General features: G+C 42.4%; 1 protein-coding gene across 4 annotated transcripts in view; it reads left to right on the top strand.

Annotated features, from left to right (window-relative positions):
* SNX10 (sorting nexin 10) overlaps nucleotides 1–18321 on the top strand; it is a 36519-nt gene that overhangs the window by 5104 nt on the left and 13094 nt on the right. For all 4 annotated transcript variants that reach the window (XM_040549204.1, XM_040549205.1, XM_040549206.1 and 1 more), the window contains exon 2: nucleotides 11214–11269. In XM_040549204.1, the coding sequence (XP_040405138.1) occupies nucleotides 11246–11269 (24 nt within the window). In that variant the 5' untranslated portion in view covers nucleotides 11214–11245. The remainder of the gene's footprint in view (nucleotides 1–11213; nucleotides 11270–18321) is intronic.

An 18321-nucleotide genomic window follows, 5' to 3' on the forward strand; every position in this document is an offset into this window, starting at 1 on the left:
CCCTGGTATTTAAAAGTTTTGTGGCTTAAGAAAATTACTCCTCGCTCTCCCTTTCTTCTCTGCCGGAGAGTTGTCTCGGAGGGCACGCTCACATAGGGGTATTTTGTACTTCAGAGCAGAAGATCAGGTGCTTTTCTCCTTCCCGTAACAAAGCCTCCATTTTACTGCAAAGCTGGGGAAGAGCAGCACACCCTGACCTTCCTGTCAGCAGGCTCTTGGAGTTCACGTTCCTGCCCCTCTTTTCCCCCGGGGCCTACCTGCTGGCCTACCTTGCTGCGTCAGTCACAGGGTTATAACTTGGGGCACTCTAATAGCCTTGCCATTTTAATTGCATAATGGGACCGTGTGGGTTTTGGTTAGTCATGACTTTGGTACCTGTTTGATGAGATCTCCAGCTGTCTTCCTACAGGAGAAGGCTTTGTTTTCCCAGGAGCGGTGTGCTTCTTCCCAGAAGAAATTAAATTCTACTCATGAGGCATTCAAAAGCAAGGTTAGAAGTTGTGTGCTAGGGTTTGTTTACAGGGAGAAGGAAAATAGCTAAGAAATACATAGCTGTGAGCCTTGTGTGCTGTGGAGCATTTTGATAATACCAGAACCCGTGACATACTGGGCATTCACACATATAAATAGTCGCATCAGTGCGCGGTGTCATTGCGATCATACTCGTGCTGAGAACAGCCAAATGTAATAGCCTTGTCTCTGGTGGTGTGGAGGAGCACAGCCCAAAGTGCCCTCACGTGTCTTCAGGCGTGAAATAATGAGGCCTGCATTTGATGACTGTGACACGAGTCGGTCTGCTGCCTGAGAATTTACGGCTTCCTTACGTTTGGTGGGTCACTGCGAGGACTGGTCGCTGTGTAACTATGAGGGGCTGAATCAGCAGGGCTGCTGGGCAGCCAGGAAGGGAAATTCATGGTAAGATCAAAGGTCCTTGTGGGGGCTGCCATGAAGATGATGGGGAAAGCAACCAGGTGGCTGGCTTACACGGTCCCTCCTCCTCCCAGACTGTGACTCTGGTTCGGGGCAGTAAGATCCAAGAATCAGGGGTTTTATAGCCAAAATGCCCCCTTGGGGGATTTAATGGAGAACTGCTTGACACACAAATGGTTGCACAGAAACTAAGCCTTCTGACTAACCTTCTGACTGCCGTTTCTAATCTAATAATCACAGGTATAATAAACTAATAATCACAGGTGGATTTGGAAGGAAGATCTCTTTGGCCTGCTGGCCAGGAAGAGGGCACCTAGCCCTAGTGTGTAGTCTGAGCTAACGTCTTGAGGTGGGGATGCAAGATTGTCTCCCAGAGAAGGTCTTTTCAGTGAGTTTTTCATAGCTAAATCATGGGGATTTAATGCATACCCTGGCAAGTAGGTGCTAATAGTTCAGGTCAGCTTTCAAAGGAAACATTTTGACTTTTTCAGTACAACTCTACCCTTCAGTAAGTACACCAAACTGTGTAAGTAGTGCAATGCAACTGAAAGGAGTATTTGCAGTACTGTAGGCTATCTTTAAGAAAGTCTAAAGTCTTCAGATTTCAGTCAGCAGACAGATATCTTCTACCTTTTTGCCATTACATATTTGAGTTTAAATACAAGATTTGAAAAACTATGTTAATATATTATACTATAGTATATGGGTAAAAGCAATGGTTTTATTTCAAAAATGATTCTTCCGTGTTCTCCAGGCTCTTCAGAGCCAGGGAACTCCTTATCCAAGGCAAGCTTTTTGGGTTAAATATTTTTTATTAGACTAACAAGTCTGCTTGGAAAAAATGCAGCTTTGGCATTTACAATCCCAGCAATTTAACTGACTATGAAACTGAGAGTTTATTTATTTGTTCTTTTTCTCCAAGTATACTGCTGACCTCTCATAAAAGACTCTGCCTCTGCTTACAGCACTGTGTTGCCAATATTTTTAGATGATGACAGTGACAATCACTAGCATGTTTCTGAACGTGGCAGAATTATTTTGACCAACCGAGGATCACTAGAGCTTCCGTAGTTCTAACCCTGGGTGCTGACCGGCTTGCCCTAACCGTCTGAGATGTGAGTCTGCAGGCAATGTGCAAAATGATAACTGGTTTCGGTGTATCTGATACCTGATCTGATGCCGGATTTTTAGCAAAGTTTAATTCTGAGGAGCGCTGTTATTTCTGTGGCTGTTGGCCATAGCAGCCTCATTGCATCAGTTTTTCAGGAAAGTTGCTGGTGGTGATGGGTTAGGATGGATACCCCCTCATCCAAACAGGATTCCTCTACTGTTTTCCATCTACAGCAGATGTGTGGCTGCTGCTGCCCGTTTTGGACCTTTCCTGTAGCTGAGTTGCTTCAGTTGCTGTTTGATTTCGAGATGTGTGTTTAACTCCAAGCTGAAAGCCACTGTCCCTGCAGCATCCTCACCTTTCTTCAGGGCAGCAGAGCTGGGGAGGAGCTTGTAGGTGTTGGCAGCTCCCAGCAGCCGCCAGACAGACACTTACTGAGGATTTGCCCGCAGGACCACAAACTAGAACTTCAGATATGTCCAAATGACAAACCGGGCTACAGCTTGTTTAACTAATGGTGTGATTATATAAATTGATGCTGTCGTTCCAGCTTGAGACCCTCTTCCATCCACAGAGGGAAATCTGGCCATATATGCAAACAGGACTGATCGCAGAGCTGCATGGGTGTAATAACCGTGTTATTTGTGTTTGTGTTTGTCATGTCTCCTGCTGTTCTCTCTTAGCTTCTGAAAGGAGTTTTCCATACTAGAAGACTTCTTCCTATGCTGATAGTTGGCCAGGGTCTGATGCCAACCTTGTGAGGTCGTGGTGCAACAGTGGTAAGAACTGTAACCTAGGTGAATGTACCCCAAATGACATCTTAACATTTACTAGGCACAGAAGAAATGAAAAAAAAAAAGAAAAAAAGAAAAAAAAAGAAAATCCAGTGGTAATGGATGAATCTCTGATTTTCAGTTTGAATTTCTTTCTTGGACATTCTCATGAATAGCTCCTCCTGCCAAATGCTGTTTGTTCTTCAGAACTGTCTGCTTTAGTAATGAGTAAAATTATGTAAAAGCTATTTGCTTCCAAAATATTGTTTTCATGCTGCAAAAGGCTAGCAGAGTTAGAGAAAGAGAACAAAGCCTGATCAACGAGCAAGCTGCCCAGCTGAATTCACTGTCAATACGTTATTAAATGGTTAACTGTTAGTAAATCTAGCTGACAAACAAGTGCAATGTATGAGTGCAGCAACACGAATGCAACACGACTAAGTTTTTGCAGTAGTGATAGGCCATTTGATGAGCTCTTCAGTGGAAGAGAGCGTGAGTGAGTTGCCCCTGTGTTAGGGACTGGTCACAGGTAGGACATCCAGCTGGATCATTGTAATGATCTCTTATGGGCTTGGTCAACTTAAAGACCTAAGAAAGACAGCACTTTGAACAGACCTGATCAAAATGCTTGGTGAACTTGCTGTATTGGCTGAGTATGTATCTTCCCCGCTGCTTTGAGCTGCAGTTATCGAGACTGTTTAGGATTGATTTGTCTCGGGGCATAATTACTTAACTGATAATTTTATTTTTGTCTGTATCTGTGCTCTGTCACACGTCCATCTCTCCAGATGCATGTGATTAGACTGGTAGTTTTTATTCTGTGGTTGCAACCAAGACTGTCACTTGTGCTTCACTTTCTTCTTTAGGGACAAGAGCAAGTACCGCCACTTCCTGTATGTGACCAGGTTGTGCTTCACAAAAATAACGGTTTTGTTAGAATAAGGAAATCCCCAGCAGGAAGAAAGCCAACATAAGACATGTTGTGATACCTATCAGCAATTTAAGCAGCAGAGAGCTTGACAGCAGAGAAAAATCATATGATAAATTAAAAGCATTTGAAATACGCAATAATGAGAAATTTCTGACACGTGAGATTCAAAATGTTACAGGGAGTGAGTCAGGAAAGAAGGGGTCAGGTGATGTCAGCATTTGCATTTATGAGACAAAAAGAAATGTTGCAATAAGCCTTCGCTGCGTTTGCTGACTTCTGCTGTGCTTATTCAGCAGTAAAGCTTCTATCAACCCATCTTTCCTGTGGTAAGTAAAACTTACTTATTAAAGAGAGATACCTTGGGGAAGATGATATTTTTAGGGTAGTTTCATTTGCTTTGATGAAATAAAATATTTAATTCCTGTAAGAAACATGAAGTTCTGGAAGGAAGCAAAACATACATTCTCTGAACGGAGACCCTTTTCCATAAGCAGCATTTAAGATCTTACGAGACAGGATTTTAATCAGTGTTCTGGAGTCCTGATACTTCAGCATCTATCAGTTTTTCTTAGTTTGTAGAAAAGGGATCTCCAAAATTCCCTAAAGCAAGGATGCTTATTAAGAATTTATCCTGAAGGTCACCAACACTTCCATTCAGACTGCCTCATCTATTACTGGCAGTCTGAAAACGCCCCAGCAACAAACCCTACAATTTGTCACGCTGCAGAATCATGTAGTGTAGTTTAAGCTTTTTATTACACACTACTTATTACACACTTCCCATATATTTGGAAAGAGTTGCAGAGGTAGGCTGACATGGCAGACCAGGTTTATACACTGCCTGCAGAGCACAGGAGCCTGAGCTGAAGGAGAATTTTGTGCAGTCCCCACATAGTTTGTGGAAGTCATGACAAACATCAGCCCTGAGTAATAACTAGTTAGCAAGATGAAGACTGGCACATACTGTCCTGTCAGGGTCTTTCCCCACAATTTCCCCTCTCTAGTCATTGCCTAAATCCGAATCTCCCAGAGTTAGCCTTATCAGTATTTTCTAGTGGGAGAAAAACAATGTAATAGTTGTCTTGGGATCAGCAACCCACTGAGGCTGCAGAATATATGTGAAGTCCTTTGGGTGAGCTAAGTCTGCAATTAGAGACTCTAATAGGAACAGGAGAGTGAAGAAACCCAATGCCTCCTTGTACTGTGAACGTTTTTCTTGGTACTTCTTCCTTGTTTATCTTTAAGCTCTTAGAAGCTTCAAAGAGGCTTGACATGTGAGTCACTCCGCTGTCCAGCAATATGTTATTAAGTTCATCCAATTCAAAGTGTGCTCTAATGTTACTGAAACTGGATATCTGTGACCCACACCTGACACTGTAATCCATGTAGTGTATTTATTGTGGAGGGTGAAGGGGAAATTGGTACGTTTGGCTGATTACTTGATTCTCAAGTTTCTCCAAAATGAATGAAAATTTCTTTCATAATTTGTTTTTTTAATGGATCAAATTCATTCTCTGGATAAAACAGGTCTTAAGAGCTGGGAAGATTGCATCACAAAAAAAGAAAATGGCAGCATAGTATTTAAAGAGGAGTTGTCTTCTACCTGGTGGCTGTAAACAAGCATTTCGCAACCAAATGGAGTGAAATCCTGTAGGGGAAGAGCAGTTAACTAAGCACCTTGACAGTGGCAGCTGGAGGTCAGAATTTTAAGCACAGCCACAAAGGCATGATTTTTGCAAGTGTGTATCTGTATAGTGTTGTGGTTGGAGGGAAGGCCTCTGACTTCTGTTGGTGATTCAGAAAGCTCTTGTTCTTTTAAAAGCTCTTTAGACGGTGTCCTTGCGTCCTGCTCAGCAATGAAGTGACTCCGCTGCTTCTGTGGTACTTCACTAGTGAAGAGGGTACTTTTAGCCTGGGAAGTGAGCTGGATTTGCTGGAGGGGTGCTTTGTTTTTGTGGACATCACTAAGCAGTCTGCAGACATCTGAGCGCTGTGCAGAGTTAACGTAAAAATGCTTATGGTTTTCATATGTTTTTTACTTCTAACAAGTCGACCCTTACAGTGATTTGCAGGGGGAAGGTGAAGCAGATAACCAGCAGGATGTATGAAGGGAGGAAGGATGTGCCATGACCTGGACAACCCAAGGTTACAGTCCTCACCCTCCTGTTTATGTACTTTGTGCAGAGGAGAGCTCACGACTCCTCTCCTGAATGCAGTCAGATTGACCCTGGGTATTAAGCTGGACCAGGTGAACTAGAAGGCGTCTACATACTCAGGGTTACCCCAAATACCTGGAGAACAGCTTTTGAGTAAGATGCAGAGGAGGTAAAACTGGCTGCAGCAGTGCAAAACTGCAAAAAAAACCAGTGCAAAACTGGCTGCAACTGGCTGCAACCACCACTGCTGGTGGTGGGCACAACTGCCTCTTGTAATACACTTAAAAGCTACAATATGCCAACGTGATGGTGCTGAAAACTGAAGGTTGCTGTTTTGTGGCATGATGTTTTTGCTTATGTCAGCAGGGCTGCCTCGCTAGGCGTGCTGAGATTGCTAACTTCAGCCCGTGACCAGAGCCACTGCTGCCTGTCCACAGCTTGTATCCCTGGGCTTCCGCAGCATTTTTTTGGCTGTGAACCATCCGGTTCGGTCTGGAGCAATGGACTAGTCCTGGGCTGGGGTTTTCAGCTGATATGACGTGTGGTCCTTTACTGATGCACACCCGTACTCTGAAAATGGAGCCCACTGCTCTTGCAGAAATGTTTGTACTTCTGAGGTCGGTTGCTGACTCCCATCAACGAGAGCAGTAGTTCTGTGATGATGGTGACTGTGTACTGAAATCCTGTAAATGCCAGGCTATGTTATGATGCGGTCATCACAAAACGGTATATTTTTTATGTGTTAATATATGCTACCTTTACGTCGTTTTCAGAATATTTTCTCCAAAACTAGGGAATAAGCAGTCAAAAGTTTCTTTTTCTTATCCTCTGAGGCTCCACTACAAGTCACCAACTAAGTTGCTGCTGGACTAGAAGGACATTTCAGTCAATAAATACAGTATGGCTGCTGTTAGTTTGTTCCATAAACAAGTCAACATTGCTTTCTGCTGCTTGTTATCCTTTCATCTGAAACAGCTATAGCGACCTTCTTCTATATGGTCACTTCTATATGACTGAGTCTTCTGCAAATCCAGCACATGCTCCCCAGGAGAAATCTGCATTATCCTCTTCTGAGCCTAAGTGCTACTTACATTTTAGCATGGAAGTATTTCAGTTTAGTACAGTTACTGATAAACTCTCCAGAGCTAGCATCTTTTTTTAATTACAGCTCCATTCTTCATGCCTTTCCCTTTCCTCTTCCCACCCCCTGCATGTTTATTTTCCTTACAAATCCATATGGATGACATGCCTTTTGGGAACAAGACCTAAAATGTGGGAAAGATCTTTATGCATTTAAAGATTTAATTGTGATCTCTCTCTTGGTCACCTGAAGCCTTGAAAGCAAGTTTCATTTGATACTGATGACAGAACAACCTTGAAAGTGCAGCTGAGGACTTTGCCTGCAATTGGATAGGACTTTCAGTCATGACCAAAGCCTAAAAATAAACCACTCTTCCCTCCTAAAGCTTGACGGTGGATATTTAGCTGTATTTTCAGAGATAACCAAAGGTGGGTGGGTGAGTGGATGGATGGATGGATAGTTCTTGAGCTGAAGATCAACACTGGCTACGTGCCATTGCCGAGCAAGCCCAGAGCAGACAAACGTACTGCCTGTGCCACTACCTAGCAATGGGCTGGTGGCGAAACCTCAGTGCAACGAAGCACAGCTGCTAGCAAGGCAGCCGGGAGGGCTGCGCTCAGGTACCGGCTTGGAGACACCGGTCCCCAGGCTGAATCAGCTCCCGAGGCCGAGAGCAGCAGGTGCCCCTTGCTCGGCTTTGTTTGTGCAGGTCTCGTAGCTCGCTGTCATGTACTTTGCCTCTTGCTTTAGTTGTAATCTTTCATCCTGGGAATGTAGGTGAGAAGTTACTTCCTCCTTTGAGAGGAGGAAGACGAAAGGGTATTCCCCAGTAATATAGCTTCTTTTAATTTAGATTTTAAAATATAAAAGCAACTTTAATATATGACATAAAGTATAATACTTAATAGCACGTATGTATTATCCCTAAGAAAAACACTGAGGTATTTGTTTGGTTTTGGTCCTGGTGTTTGTGTAGTGTTTCTTCTTTTTTTCCTTTCTCCTACGGGCAAGCCATCCTACCTAACCTTCTTGCTTTTGGGTTGGCAGTTGTGAAGCCGTTCCCTGGGGGTTTCTTTGGTTATGCAATTAAGAGCTGTCAAAAACATGCACTGAAAGGAACAGGTGTTGCATTAAGTCTGTGAAACTAAGTAATAGTAATAATAATAAAAACAGATCAGAAACAGAAGAAAAACTTACTTGGTGATGTGTTTTTTTCCAGTCACAGTAGAAAACAGTTTATCAAAACCATACCTACCGTTGACTTTTCTGATTCTTTTTTTTGCAGCACTGGTTCATTTCTCTGCCAGTGGAATTTTTTTGAGTAAAAAGACCAGCAACCTTCTGCTCGTCTTTTGAAAACTACTCTCCATCACTGGTATTTTGGGTAGGGTTTTTCTGTAGGCAGACACATCTTAAGCGGGCAGTTGAACTGTTCTGCTTCACCAACTTCTACTTATGCTAAAGAAGTCCTGGTCTTGCCACACAACCAAATACTTAATTCAGTACGTTTTAAACTACCTGCAGGGTGATTGGGATGATTTTGGACTTGCTGAAGTCAGTGTAATTTAAAAAAATGTAGCTTTGGTGGGCTTGCGTTGAGGTTAATCCCAGTGGAAGTTGCTGTGCTGACAGCCTGCCTGCCTGTAGCATGTGCGATGGAAGATGCATTTTGCTGTTCCAATATTTGAATTTTTAAAGCTGTGAATGAGGTTTTGTATCTCTTTCCTAAAGCAAGAGAACCTTTGCTATTAAATTAGCTAAGGATAATATTTGCAGTGCAGCAGCTTAGAAAGTTTATTCCCTTTTGCATCCAGTTTCTTGGTTTGTCGTAGGTTCTTGTCTGCTCAGACAATGTATCCGTGTGTACAGCCAAGTACCAGGGTATTTTTCTGCTTCTGTAATTCCGTTTTTCAGATTGCTTGATGAAAAAATGATGTGTTCTGAATATTTTAGGAAGCTTTTTGGTGGTGAAATGCTAACTTTAGTCATTAAATATTTAGAATTGCAGTGGCTGTTTGGAGTTTAAACTCTTCTTTCTAACCTGCACCAGCCCGTAACTTGGTCATTAGAAAGGAGAAGACAAAACCCAATGTGTTATTTCAGCCCAGTCATTTACAAACAGTGTCAGGAATGAGCTATTTTGGGCTTGCGTAATTACTTGCTTAAATCAGTTAAGAGACTGAAGAGAAAGAGGCTGCAGAATCTGACAGAATAAAAATATATAACTGGAAAAACATGAGTTTCCATTTTAAAAAATACATTTTTGGGGGGTTTAGAACCAAAAAAAGTTCTTTTTTTTTTTTTTTTTTTTTTTATTTGGTTTAGGTAACAGGCAGAAGCAGTCCTTCCTCTGGTGACAGCCTGAGGCCTGCACAGTGCTTTCTGCGCTGTGGGCTGAAGGAAAGCTCCAAACCTGCCATACCTCTGTGTTTATAACAATAATAAATGATGAGCCAAATTCTTGCGGCCTGGTTTGGCTATTTTGTGCCACTTCAGCCACACCAAATAGCTGAATATCTGACTTGCTTACCTTCCTGAAGGCCCCTTAATTGCATTGTTTGGCACTGACAGCAACCTGTTGCCAGCACCCTGCAGATGAGTTAAGTGTAAAGCCATGGAGAAAAAAAAATTAGTGGGAGTGTTTTGTATGGTCCTGTGTTTTTATCCGTTAAGTTCCAGCTACAGAATTCAAAGAGCAGAAATAAAATGGTGGCATCATCTTCATGGAGATGGGAGCTGTGCTGGTGGCACCATCTCTGAAGCCTGGCGTATGGACATTTGGAGCGAGAATATCCTTTTTTTTTTGTTGTTATAACTGAGCCTACAGGAATCTGACAAAGATGTGTTTGTTTCAAAAAATAAATAAATTGTAAGACCAGGAAATTGAGTGTGCATATCTTTGTATTTTATTAACATAGGTAGAGTTGTATTTTGACAGCTAGGTGTGTTTGTAAGAGGCATTGAGCAAGTATTGAGTTGGGCTTCACCTAAATACGTAATTATGCAATAGCTTGTGCGTCTCCAAGTTCAGTACAGCTAAACCTAAACCTTCTGTATCTCCCCTTTTCACATGTAGACATTTGTGTAAGAAAGCTGCAAGTTCACTTTTTACAATATGAGGGTTTTGCTCAGCTTCCCTGGGTTGAGGTTTACCTGCCCCGTGCGTTCCCAGCAGGGAGCTGTGCTCTGGTGATGCAGGAGGAGGAGGAGGGAAGCTTTTGGCTGTATTTGGTTTGGAAAGGGGAAGCTGGCATTTAAAAGCCGATGAGGAAATTGCACAATTCTGTAGCTGGGGGGGGTCAGTGGATGTGTTACCTGAGGGTGACTGGGTGGCATGTGGGAGAGGTAAAGGGGAATGGCAAAATGCAAATCCTTTTCCCCGTGGCCATTGTATGTACACACAGGCAGTGTGTATGCAAACCGGCACTAAATAAATCTGCCTTGATCTTCCCTGTGGTATCTATCCTGAGCAAACTGGCTGCTTTGTGCAATGGCAGAAGTAGTTAAGATCTTATCAGGATTTCCAGTAAGAGTGGATTTAAAATGCAAGTTAATTACAGGATTTTTGGATTTGGTCTAATTATGTACTTTCCCCACACGGAGTTTTTAAAACCACAAATGCTGTGAAATTTAGCCAGAGTTTTAGCATGCATGCAGAGTCTGAAGGGTTCGTCTCTCTGCTTTTCTCTGTTTCAGAGAAGTGATTTAGAGAGGCTTTTTGATTCTGCCAACTTCGTGTATTCCCTGAGGGAGCATCCACAGCCCAGCTAACATGGATGGCACCGCCTTGTAGCGTATCCCAGACCTCGGCTGTAGTCATGCAGACCCAGCAAGGCATGGGCAGTGCTGCCTCCACTGTATTTTCACAAAGGATAAGCCAAGGGGTGTCCGCTGTGGATGCTGGATGCGTGGAGCTGTTGGGAGCTTGGTGCAGAGCATCAGTGCCACGATGAGCACTGGGTTATGGCCGGGTATATTACAAGCAGCCCCAGAAAGGGACTAAGGCAGTGCTTCTGCCACAGCTAAGCAGAGAACCTGCCCACCACGAATCCAAAGGGCATGGAAATGGGATATTTTAATGAACACATTCTTAGTTCTGGTGCAAACGTGTTTTTTGCCACATATAGACCTGAGTGTGGCTCTTCCGACAGTTTACTGACATCTAGCAAAAGCGATAATGACCTTTTAAGTAACTCTTAAATGGCATGCTGATGTCTGTTTTGTTTTTCAGATCAATTTTTACTGTAATACAAGACATTGAAGATGACACCAAAACATGAAAAACAAGTAAGTGACATAACCTTTAATAAAAAAGGATTTTATTTTGATGGTTGTGGAGTGCATTTCATTGAGATTTACCGTTTGTCATCTGTCAGATTAAGTAAAATAATTGGTCGTGGCAATTTTTTTTTTAACATTTACCACTAGCTGTGTACTGCATAATTCCAAGGAAAGCCATCTATTTCTTCAATATAGCAGACCAAACCTGAAGTCAGAATGACTTTTCTTTGGAGAATCTCCACTTAAAAATGCAGTGAAGTCTCCGGAGTGCTCGGATGTTGGTGATTAGGATGTGCTATATAAAAGAGGTGCAATGCTGGGAACAAACCATGGCATGATGCTCCACCTTGGGGTAAACACCAAGAATTTCAGAGTTATGCCATGCTATACTTCTGACAGTGTCCCAGTCCCCAGAGTAGTCTGTGGGCACTGCAAGATAAAAAGGAAAGGAAAAGAAGTTTCTGGGGCTAAACAGACTGAATTTGGTTTGTCTTACATGCTGCTTCGAAACTGACTTCCTTGAAGCAGTTTTAAATCGACTCTTTCATATGCCCTCAGTTCCACCATTGGCTTTGAGACTGTGATTGCTTTTACTTACACAAATCCATCGTAACATTGGCTGCTTTCATTTTGATGTGATTAGGAATAGTTAGCTGCCTGAATGACACAGTGCAGACTTTAGTAGTTACCATGAACATCCTAAGGAAGATCCTGAAAATCCTGTAATTCTTACCGTTTGGCATTTCTAGGTAAGGGTGTTCCAGCCTATTCAGGAGGACCCTTTGACACCAAAAGACAGTTTCATGAAATTTGCCATATTGCTTTCTTCATTGAAGAGACATGCAAGATTTCTTAGAATTATTAAAAAAAAAATCAAGCAAGACAGTTATCTTAAGGACTGATGGTGCAATATCATTACTGTTAATATTTTAAACTATTTTCGGTAAAATTTGCAACCTAAACTTTGTATCATATTAAAACAAGAGGAGTGAGAAGTGAAACTGACTTTCTGCCTAAACTGAGAAATGCAGTTTCCTGCCCCCCAGTCCTCTTAATTTGTGTACATGAGGGCTGATGTTAGCCAAAGGAAGGCAATCGGATAGGATATTTAAACCCCACCTGATCCTATTCTGAAATTGCACTAAAGGCAGCACTGCAGAATTTTTTGTCAGACAGTGCTGCCTGGGTAGAAAGAGAAAACACATAATTGGTGTTTTGTAACTTCCAGTGTGGTTATCTCATTTTAGGACCTGAATTAAATGAAATTAAAATGGATCTAGGTAATATATGGCAAATGGTGGTTCCTGTTTTGCAGGCTCAGGTCAACATGTTTGAGCAATGCCAGTAAATGAAGTGGGTTTAATCAGATACAACTAATAAGGGTCTATCAAATACTCACCTATTTTACCACCATTTCTTTTGATATTTGTATTTATTTAAAATTTGTGCTGCAGAACAAAGATGTGAATAAGGTCCCATTGATTTAAGTGTGCTGGAGAAACACAGGAAAAAGAGACCTCAAAGACCACTCATGTCCATGAGAGACAAAAGCTTTTCATTTGTGGCAGTACCCATGTCTGCTGTCACTGGTGGTGCAATACTAATGGACAGCTGTAGGTAAAAATTTTCTGAAAACAGTAATTCTTATTGAAAATAGTAATATTTTGCTGTTCAAACCATTTAAAGTCAGAAACCATTTCATTGAAATAATACATTAAAATGAGTTTACAGAAGCATTCAAGGATACAAATTGTTTTGCAATTAAAATATATATATGGATGAGTCTTTGAATGCAATGAATTTACTGACAAAATTGAATCAACATTAGTATTCTGTAGTAATGTTTGGAGCCAGACCTTATCCACAGCCCGCAGGGAAAACAGGTTAATAGGACTGAAGAACAAACCCTGCAGGCAGTTTTGAGGAAGGATTCCTTTGAAATGCACATCTGCTACTTGTTCCACTGCTGTGGTTCATGTCCTCAAGAACCACAGTGACGCTTTGTTTCCTCCTTTTTCAAGTGCTGTTGAGTAGGCTCCATGACTGGTTTGTTTTTAGCAAGGCACTAGTAAAATGCTTCTGTTTAACCAACGAACACTAAGAATTCTCTGCTGCAGCTAATTGCTAGTGTGCATCCTGGCCTGGAATTCAATGTGGGGATGCATAGGAGTGTGAGAAGCTGGATTCACCTGGCACACAGAGAGAAGACAGTGTATATATATTCCATGGAGGTACTGCTCTTTTTTATAATGGAGTTGGATTTTAGGAAACAAGCTGGAGCCCTGACTCTGCTTCTGCTGCAGCTGACCCCGCAGGGATCCCTTGTTCTTTGTGGTTTGTTTTAGCCCAAACCCAACTCAGTTAGTTATACAATGGTTACAGCAGTCTAACTCCTGATTACTGATTTAGCAGAGAATCTCTGTATGATCTAATTATTGCCACATAGGAAACCCACGTACTTGAACCAGATATTATAGTGCTTGAACTGACATGCCCCGAGGTTGTTAGCACATTGCAAGAAGAGTTAAAAGCAGCTGACCACTGGAGCTTTACAGGAGCAGCACCTTCTGGAGAGTCAGTCTTTTACCATTGCTACCATCAGTGAAATCAGGAGAACTGACAATTTGCACCTTTGATATTTTGGCTGTCATATGGTTGTGTTGGATATTTATGTTCTAAATAGCAGAAATAATGTCAATATTCACAGAAAACTAGCGTATACATGTCTTTTAGTTTAGCTGTGTGCTGTTAAATCCAAAACTTAGCTCTCAGCACCCCTCAGGCAGTTGCTTCATATACGTGTGGCAATAGCTCCATTCCAGAAGTGTCTAAGCCTTCTTCAGGATAAAGATTTAATGAGCACCAGCAAATCTGCATGGGCTGGTCTGGACACTGCTGAGTAACTTATTGCTTGACTTGTGAGCTTTTTCAGGGCTGATAAAGGAGAAGCTTTCAGGGCTGATTAAGGAGATGCTTTCTGCCTCTCTCACCTGCATGCCAATACTGGACAAATATAATAAACCTCCTGTTGCACCTGGTGTAATATGCCGGGGGGTATGTCTTTTCTTACCTTCTCTTTCTCTTTATCCACCAAAAGAGTGGCTTAGGGCATTCACACGGGCCAGGAAATGTTTGTTTTCATCTTTATGGTTAAATTGTCAAACTCCAGAATATTCTGGAGTGATGCACTGCCAGTTCCTTCAATATTCAGTGGATCAGAGAGGAAGAAAGTAAATGACTCTGCATAAGTGATTCAGACACGCATGTGGGAGAGAAGGACTTGGATTTCAGTCTTCTCTCCATCAGTCATCAGGTATTTTTTAAGACGTAATGATCTGAGTGAGGCTTGAGCTCTGATTTCCAGATGAATGTGGACCACAAGTATCATAGTTGCACATTCTCTTTTGCTCAGTGCCAGTGAACTCAAAGTTTAAACAAATCATTTTATCTCAGCTGTTCGTTTCTTTCCAGCCTTACTATTCAGCATGCGTGAAGATCCCAATACTCCCAGTGTGAAAAGCCCCATTTCATTTGTGATTGATCCTTTTACTAATAGACAACCTGTTGGGAAACTCTTTTTCTAGGAGGCTTTATGGAAAATGACTCTTTGGAGGTTATTGACTAATCTGACACGTAACAGTGGCACCATGGAGCATGAGGTTATCACCTGATGCTGTCCTGAGCACACAGATTTGAATTAAACGCAGCTGGAATGAATGAAGCACATAATCATCCAATGCAAGATTATTTTTATTCCTCCCTGTTGTGGCAGATTGTTCCCATATTAAAAATAGATGTTTCCATGTCAGATTTCCTATTTTCCTAATGGGAAAATAAAAATAGACTTCTCAGAAACATAGTTCTTGTGGTCAAATTCTACATATTGGAGCCTCTAGTTTATGCCTTATTTCTGAGCAATCCCTTGCATTGTTGAAAAATATCTCCAACAGGAGATTTTTATTTTTTAAGAAAAAGTCTTCTGTTTGCTTCAGCAGCTTTTATGGCAAACTCCTCTTTTGTGAGAGAAACAGTTGAGTCTTCAGTGCTTGTGTCTACATGACCTTAGTACTGCCCTTTTCCTCTGCTGCCAGCACTCCTGTTCTTTGTACGGGACTGTAACTATGAGAGGTAGGTACCCACCAGCCCTCGGGCTCGCTTTGGCCATTTCGTCATTTATATTTGACCCTAACAACTTGGACTGCTCCACTTCTTAACGACAGAGTAGTGAAGTGCCCATGGTGCCAAGCCTAGGCTGGCAGGCACAGAAATCACAGCCCTTTTAGAATTAAGAGGCACATCCCGCCAGAGAAGCTGCTCTGCTTATTCCTGTTTGCTAAGTAGTGATGACTACTTTTTGTACTCATGTGTTTGGTTTGCTTGCACGTACAGTAACTCTGCAGAGTTGTTTTACACAAGAGACAGACATGGCTTTCTGTTTTTCATCAGTCATCCTCAACAAAATTCCTTGTGAATTCAGTTTTGGGGCGGATGTGAAGTTGTTCATGAGGATATTTGGGCCAGTGTGATGGCTGGAACCCAGCTGAAAATTATAGTACTAGCAGTTTGGATAGGAAATGTTTTGCTTACGAATTTCACAATTTCCAGGGAGAAGGAATAAACAGAGATGCCACTCACTAGTAACTTTCTGTTGAGTCTGTATAGTTCCCAATGCAGGAGGCTTCCACTGCCAAGTTTAGGCACTTTGGGCTGTCAGCAGTAAATTCTGGTCTGCATTAGGCATTGCAGAAAACATACTGTTCTTGCATGTATAATAGACATATCCATATATTGTGTCCCTCAGAAAAAAAAAAAAAAAAAATAAAAAAACAGGCAAAGCATATATAATGTGGTGTCATAGTTAGATCTGCAATTCTGGAAAAAACAAACTGAACTGGGAAGGAGAAGAAGGCACCTTGAAAAGGATTGCAGCTGATTGTAGTAAAACCTCCCTGAATCTTTGGTTCTCTGTGGGTTCTGCTTCCCCATTCGTAAGGCTGGCCTGCAACGCAGTCCTGTGACAGAAGACGAAGCTGGTCTTCATGTGGTCTGTGGGTGAAGAGTTCAGCCTCACCCATCCCAGGTGAACAGCAGATTATTTGAAGACAGATGCCTACTAAGGGTATCCTAATTTTTGTAGCAAGATTGGGAGGGAGCAGAGTACATACAGAAGAGGAAGGTAGTTATTACTTCAAGCTGCTTTATCTGTGTAACGTTTGTGACCAGTGGACTGAGCTTACAAAAGCCATCTCCCAGGGGAATATGCCATCACCTAACTCTGCTTAAGCCCTAACATAGCCTGTGCGTGAATATTGGCCTTGTACAAGCTGGTGGCCATGTAAATGCCTTTTGTGGTGTCCACAGTCAACAGTTCGGGCTGGTTGGATTCAACCAATGTTGTTATTCAAGTGGGATTTTGTATATAGGAGAAGGCTCAAAGGAAAAGGGGTGGTTCACGTGTGTAATATGGCTTTTCCAGAGCAGCAGCAAGTGTAGCAAGAACTTGAAGGAGAACTTGTTGGATTCACGGTGGCTGGAAGGGAAGTACTGGAGGTCTTGAGAAAGGCTGGACATTTTAGCTTTCTTTTCTAATTGCTTAATGTCTGTCTTGCTTCATTCTGACCTCAGCCTTGGCTTGGCTTCAGTAAATGAAGGGGACATCCAGTATTCTGCTGAAATTAAGGCGTTTAAATTGGAGCTCACACTGACTTTATTTGAACGTGGCAGCTTACTGAGGTGCTCTGCTGTAACCGTAAAACACTTGTACTCCTGGGGCAGTGATTTGCTACCCGGACACCTGACTGCCACAACAAGCACAGTGGGTCTTGTTTCTTGTATAGATGGAGCCTGAAAGGTGTTTGACTTCTGTAGTATTGATACTTGGGGGCCATCTAACTGGAAATTAAAAGTGCACAGGATTTCGTGTGGAAATCATGTGGCCTGGAACCATTTGCAAGGTATCCCATAGCTATCCCACGGCATATCCAATAGTAGCTTTCTGTCATAATATTTTGGTATAATAGAGGTTTTAAAGGAGTAGTTCACTTATTTTGACTCCTTGAGAAGGAGAAGGTTGCTTGGAAATGAAATAATTTGAGGAATTTAGGCAACAGCAAGCATAACGGGAAGATGATATGGCAATGGATGGCAGGAAGGGAACCTGAGGCTCGGCTGTAACAGCCTATTTACAGTTCTGACTCCTGGGCTGCAGTAGCTGAGGGGAAGAGGAGAGCATTGCCCTGCTTGAAGCTTCCTGGCATAGTTGTCTTCTTCAGGCTTGCCGTACTGATGCACTTGGGGCTCAGAAAAAAAAAAAAGTTTATAAGTGTTTGCAGCTCTGGGAAGAGTGGGACACGGGGAAAGAGAAGGCTGGGGAAAAACAAAAAAAAATAGGAGAAAATAAGACTATGGATATGAAAAGTTGTTGCAATGGGACTGAAGGTATGCTACGATGAAAGCTGAGGCAGGAGGAAAAGACAAACTGGACTGAAAATGATTTTATATCCTTTGTTTAGCACATTGCTCAGGATCTGCTCAGGAGGGGGAATAACCCACTGGTGTCATTCTGTTAGCAAAGGCATGACCCTCAGCTGGTAGAAATGGTCACAACTCTGTTCTTTGATTCCTTTTGTACCAGGTTGGCACGGAGTTAAAAATCAGCAGAGAGTGCAGAGCGGAGGAGGATCAGGCCTCCAGGCTCTTCAGTGAGGAAAGAAGCAGTAGAGGTGATGGGAGACTTTTAAGCAGGCTTTATTTGGCAAGGAACTCCTGACAGACCCCAAAATGGTACCCAGCAATAGTGCAGAAAGTACCCTTGTGACTAAGAGCCGGGCTACATGAGATAAAACTTGGGGCTCCATCAGGCCGCAGGTTCCTCATCTCTGAAACAGTTCTGCCATGAAATCAGCTGCTCCTGCATGATAAATGATTGAATTGAGACCACAAACACCTCCCTGCCACGTACAGAGGGCAATGACCGGTCAGGAAAAATGCATCTTTTCCTGTTGAGGATGTCCTTGTGCTCCTGCTGGTCTGTTCCACGTTTGCTGCTGGTGGTGCGC

The sequence above is a fragment of the Cygnus olor genome, chromosome 2 (assembly GCF_009769625.2).
Source record: "Cygnus olor isolate bCygOlo1 chromosome 2, bCygOlo1.pri.v2, whole genome shotgun sequence".
Taxonomy (NCBI): Eukaryota; Metazoa; Chordata; class Aves; order Anseriformes; family Anatidae; genus Cygnus; species Cygnus olor.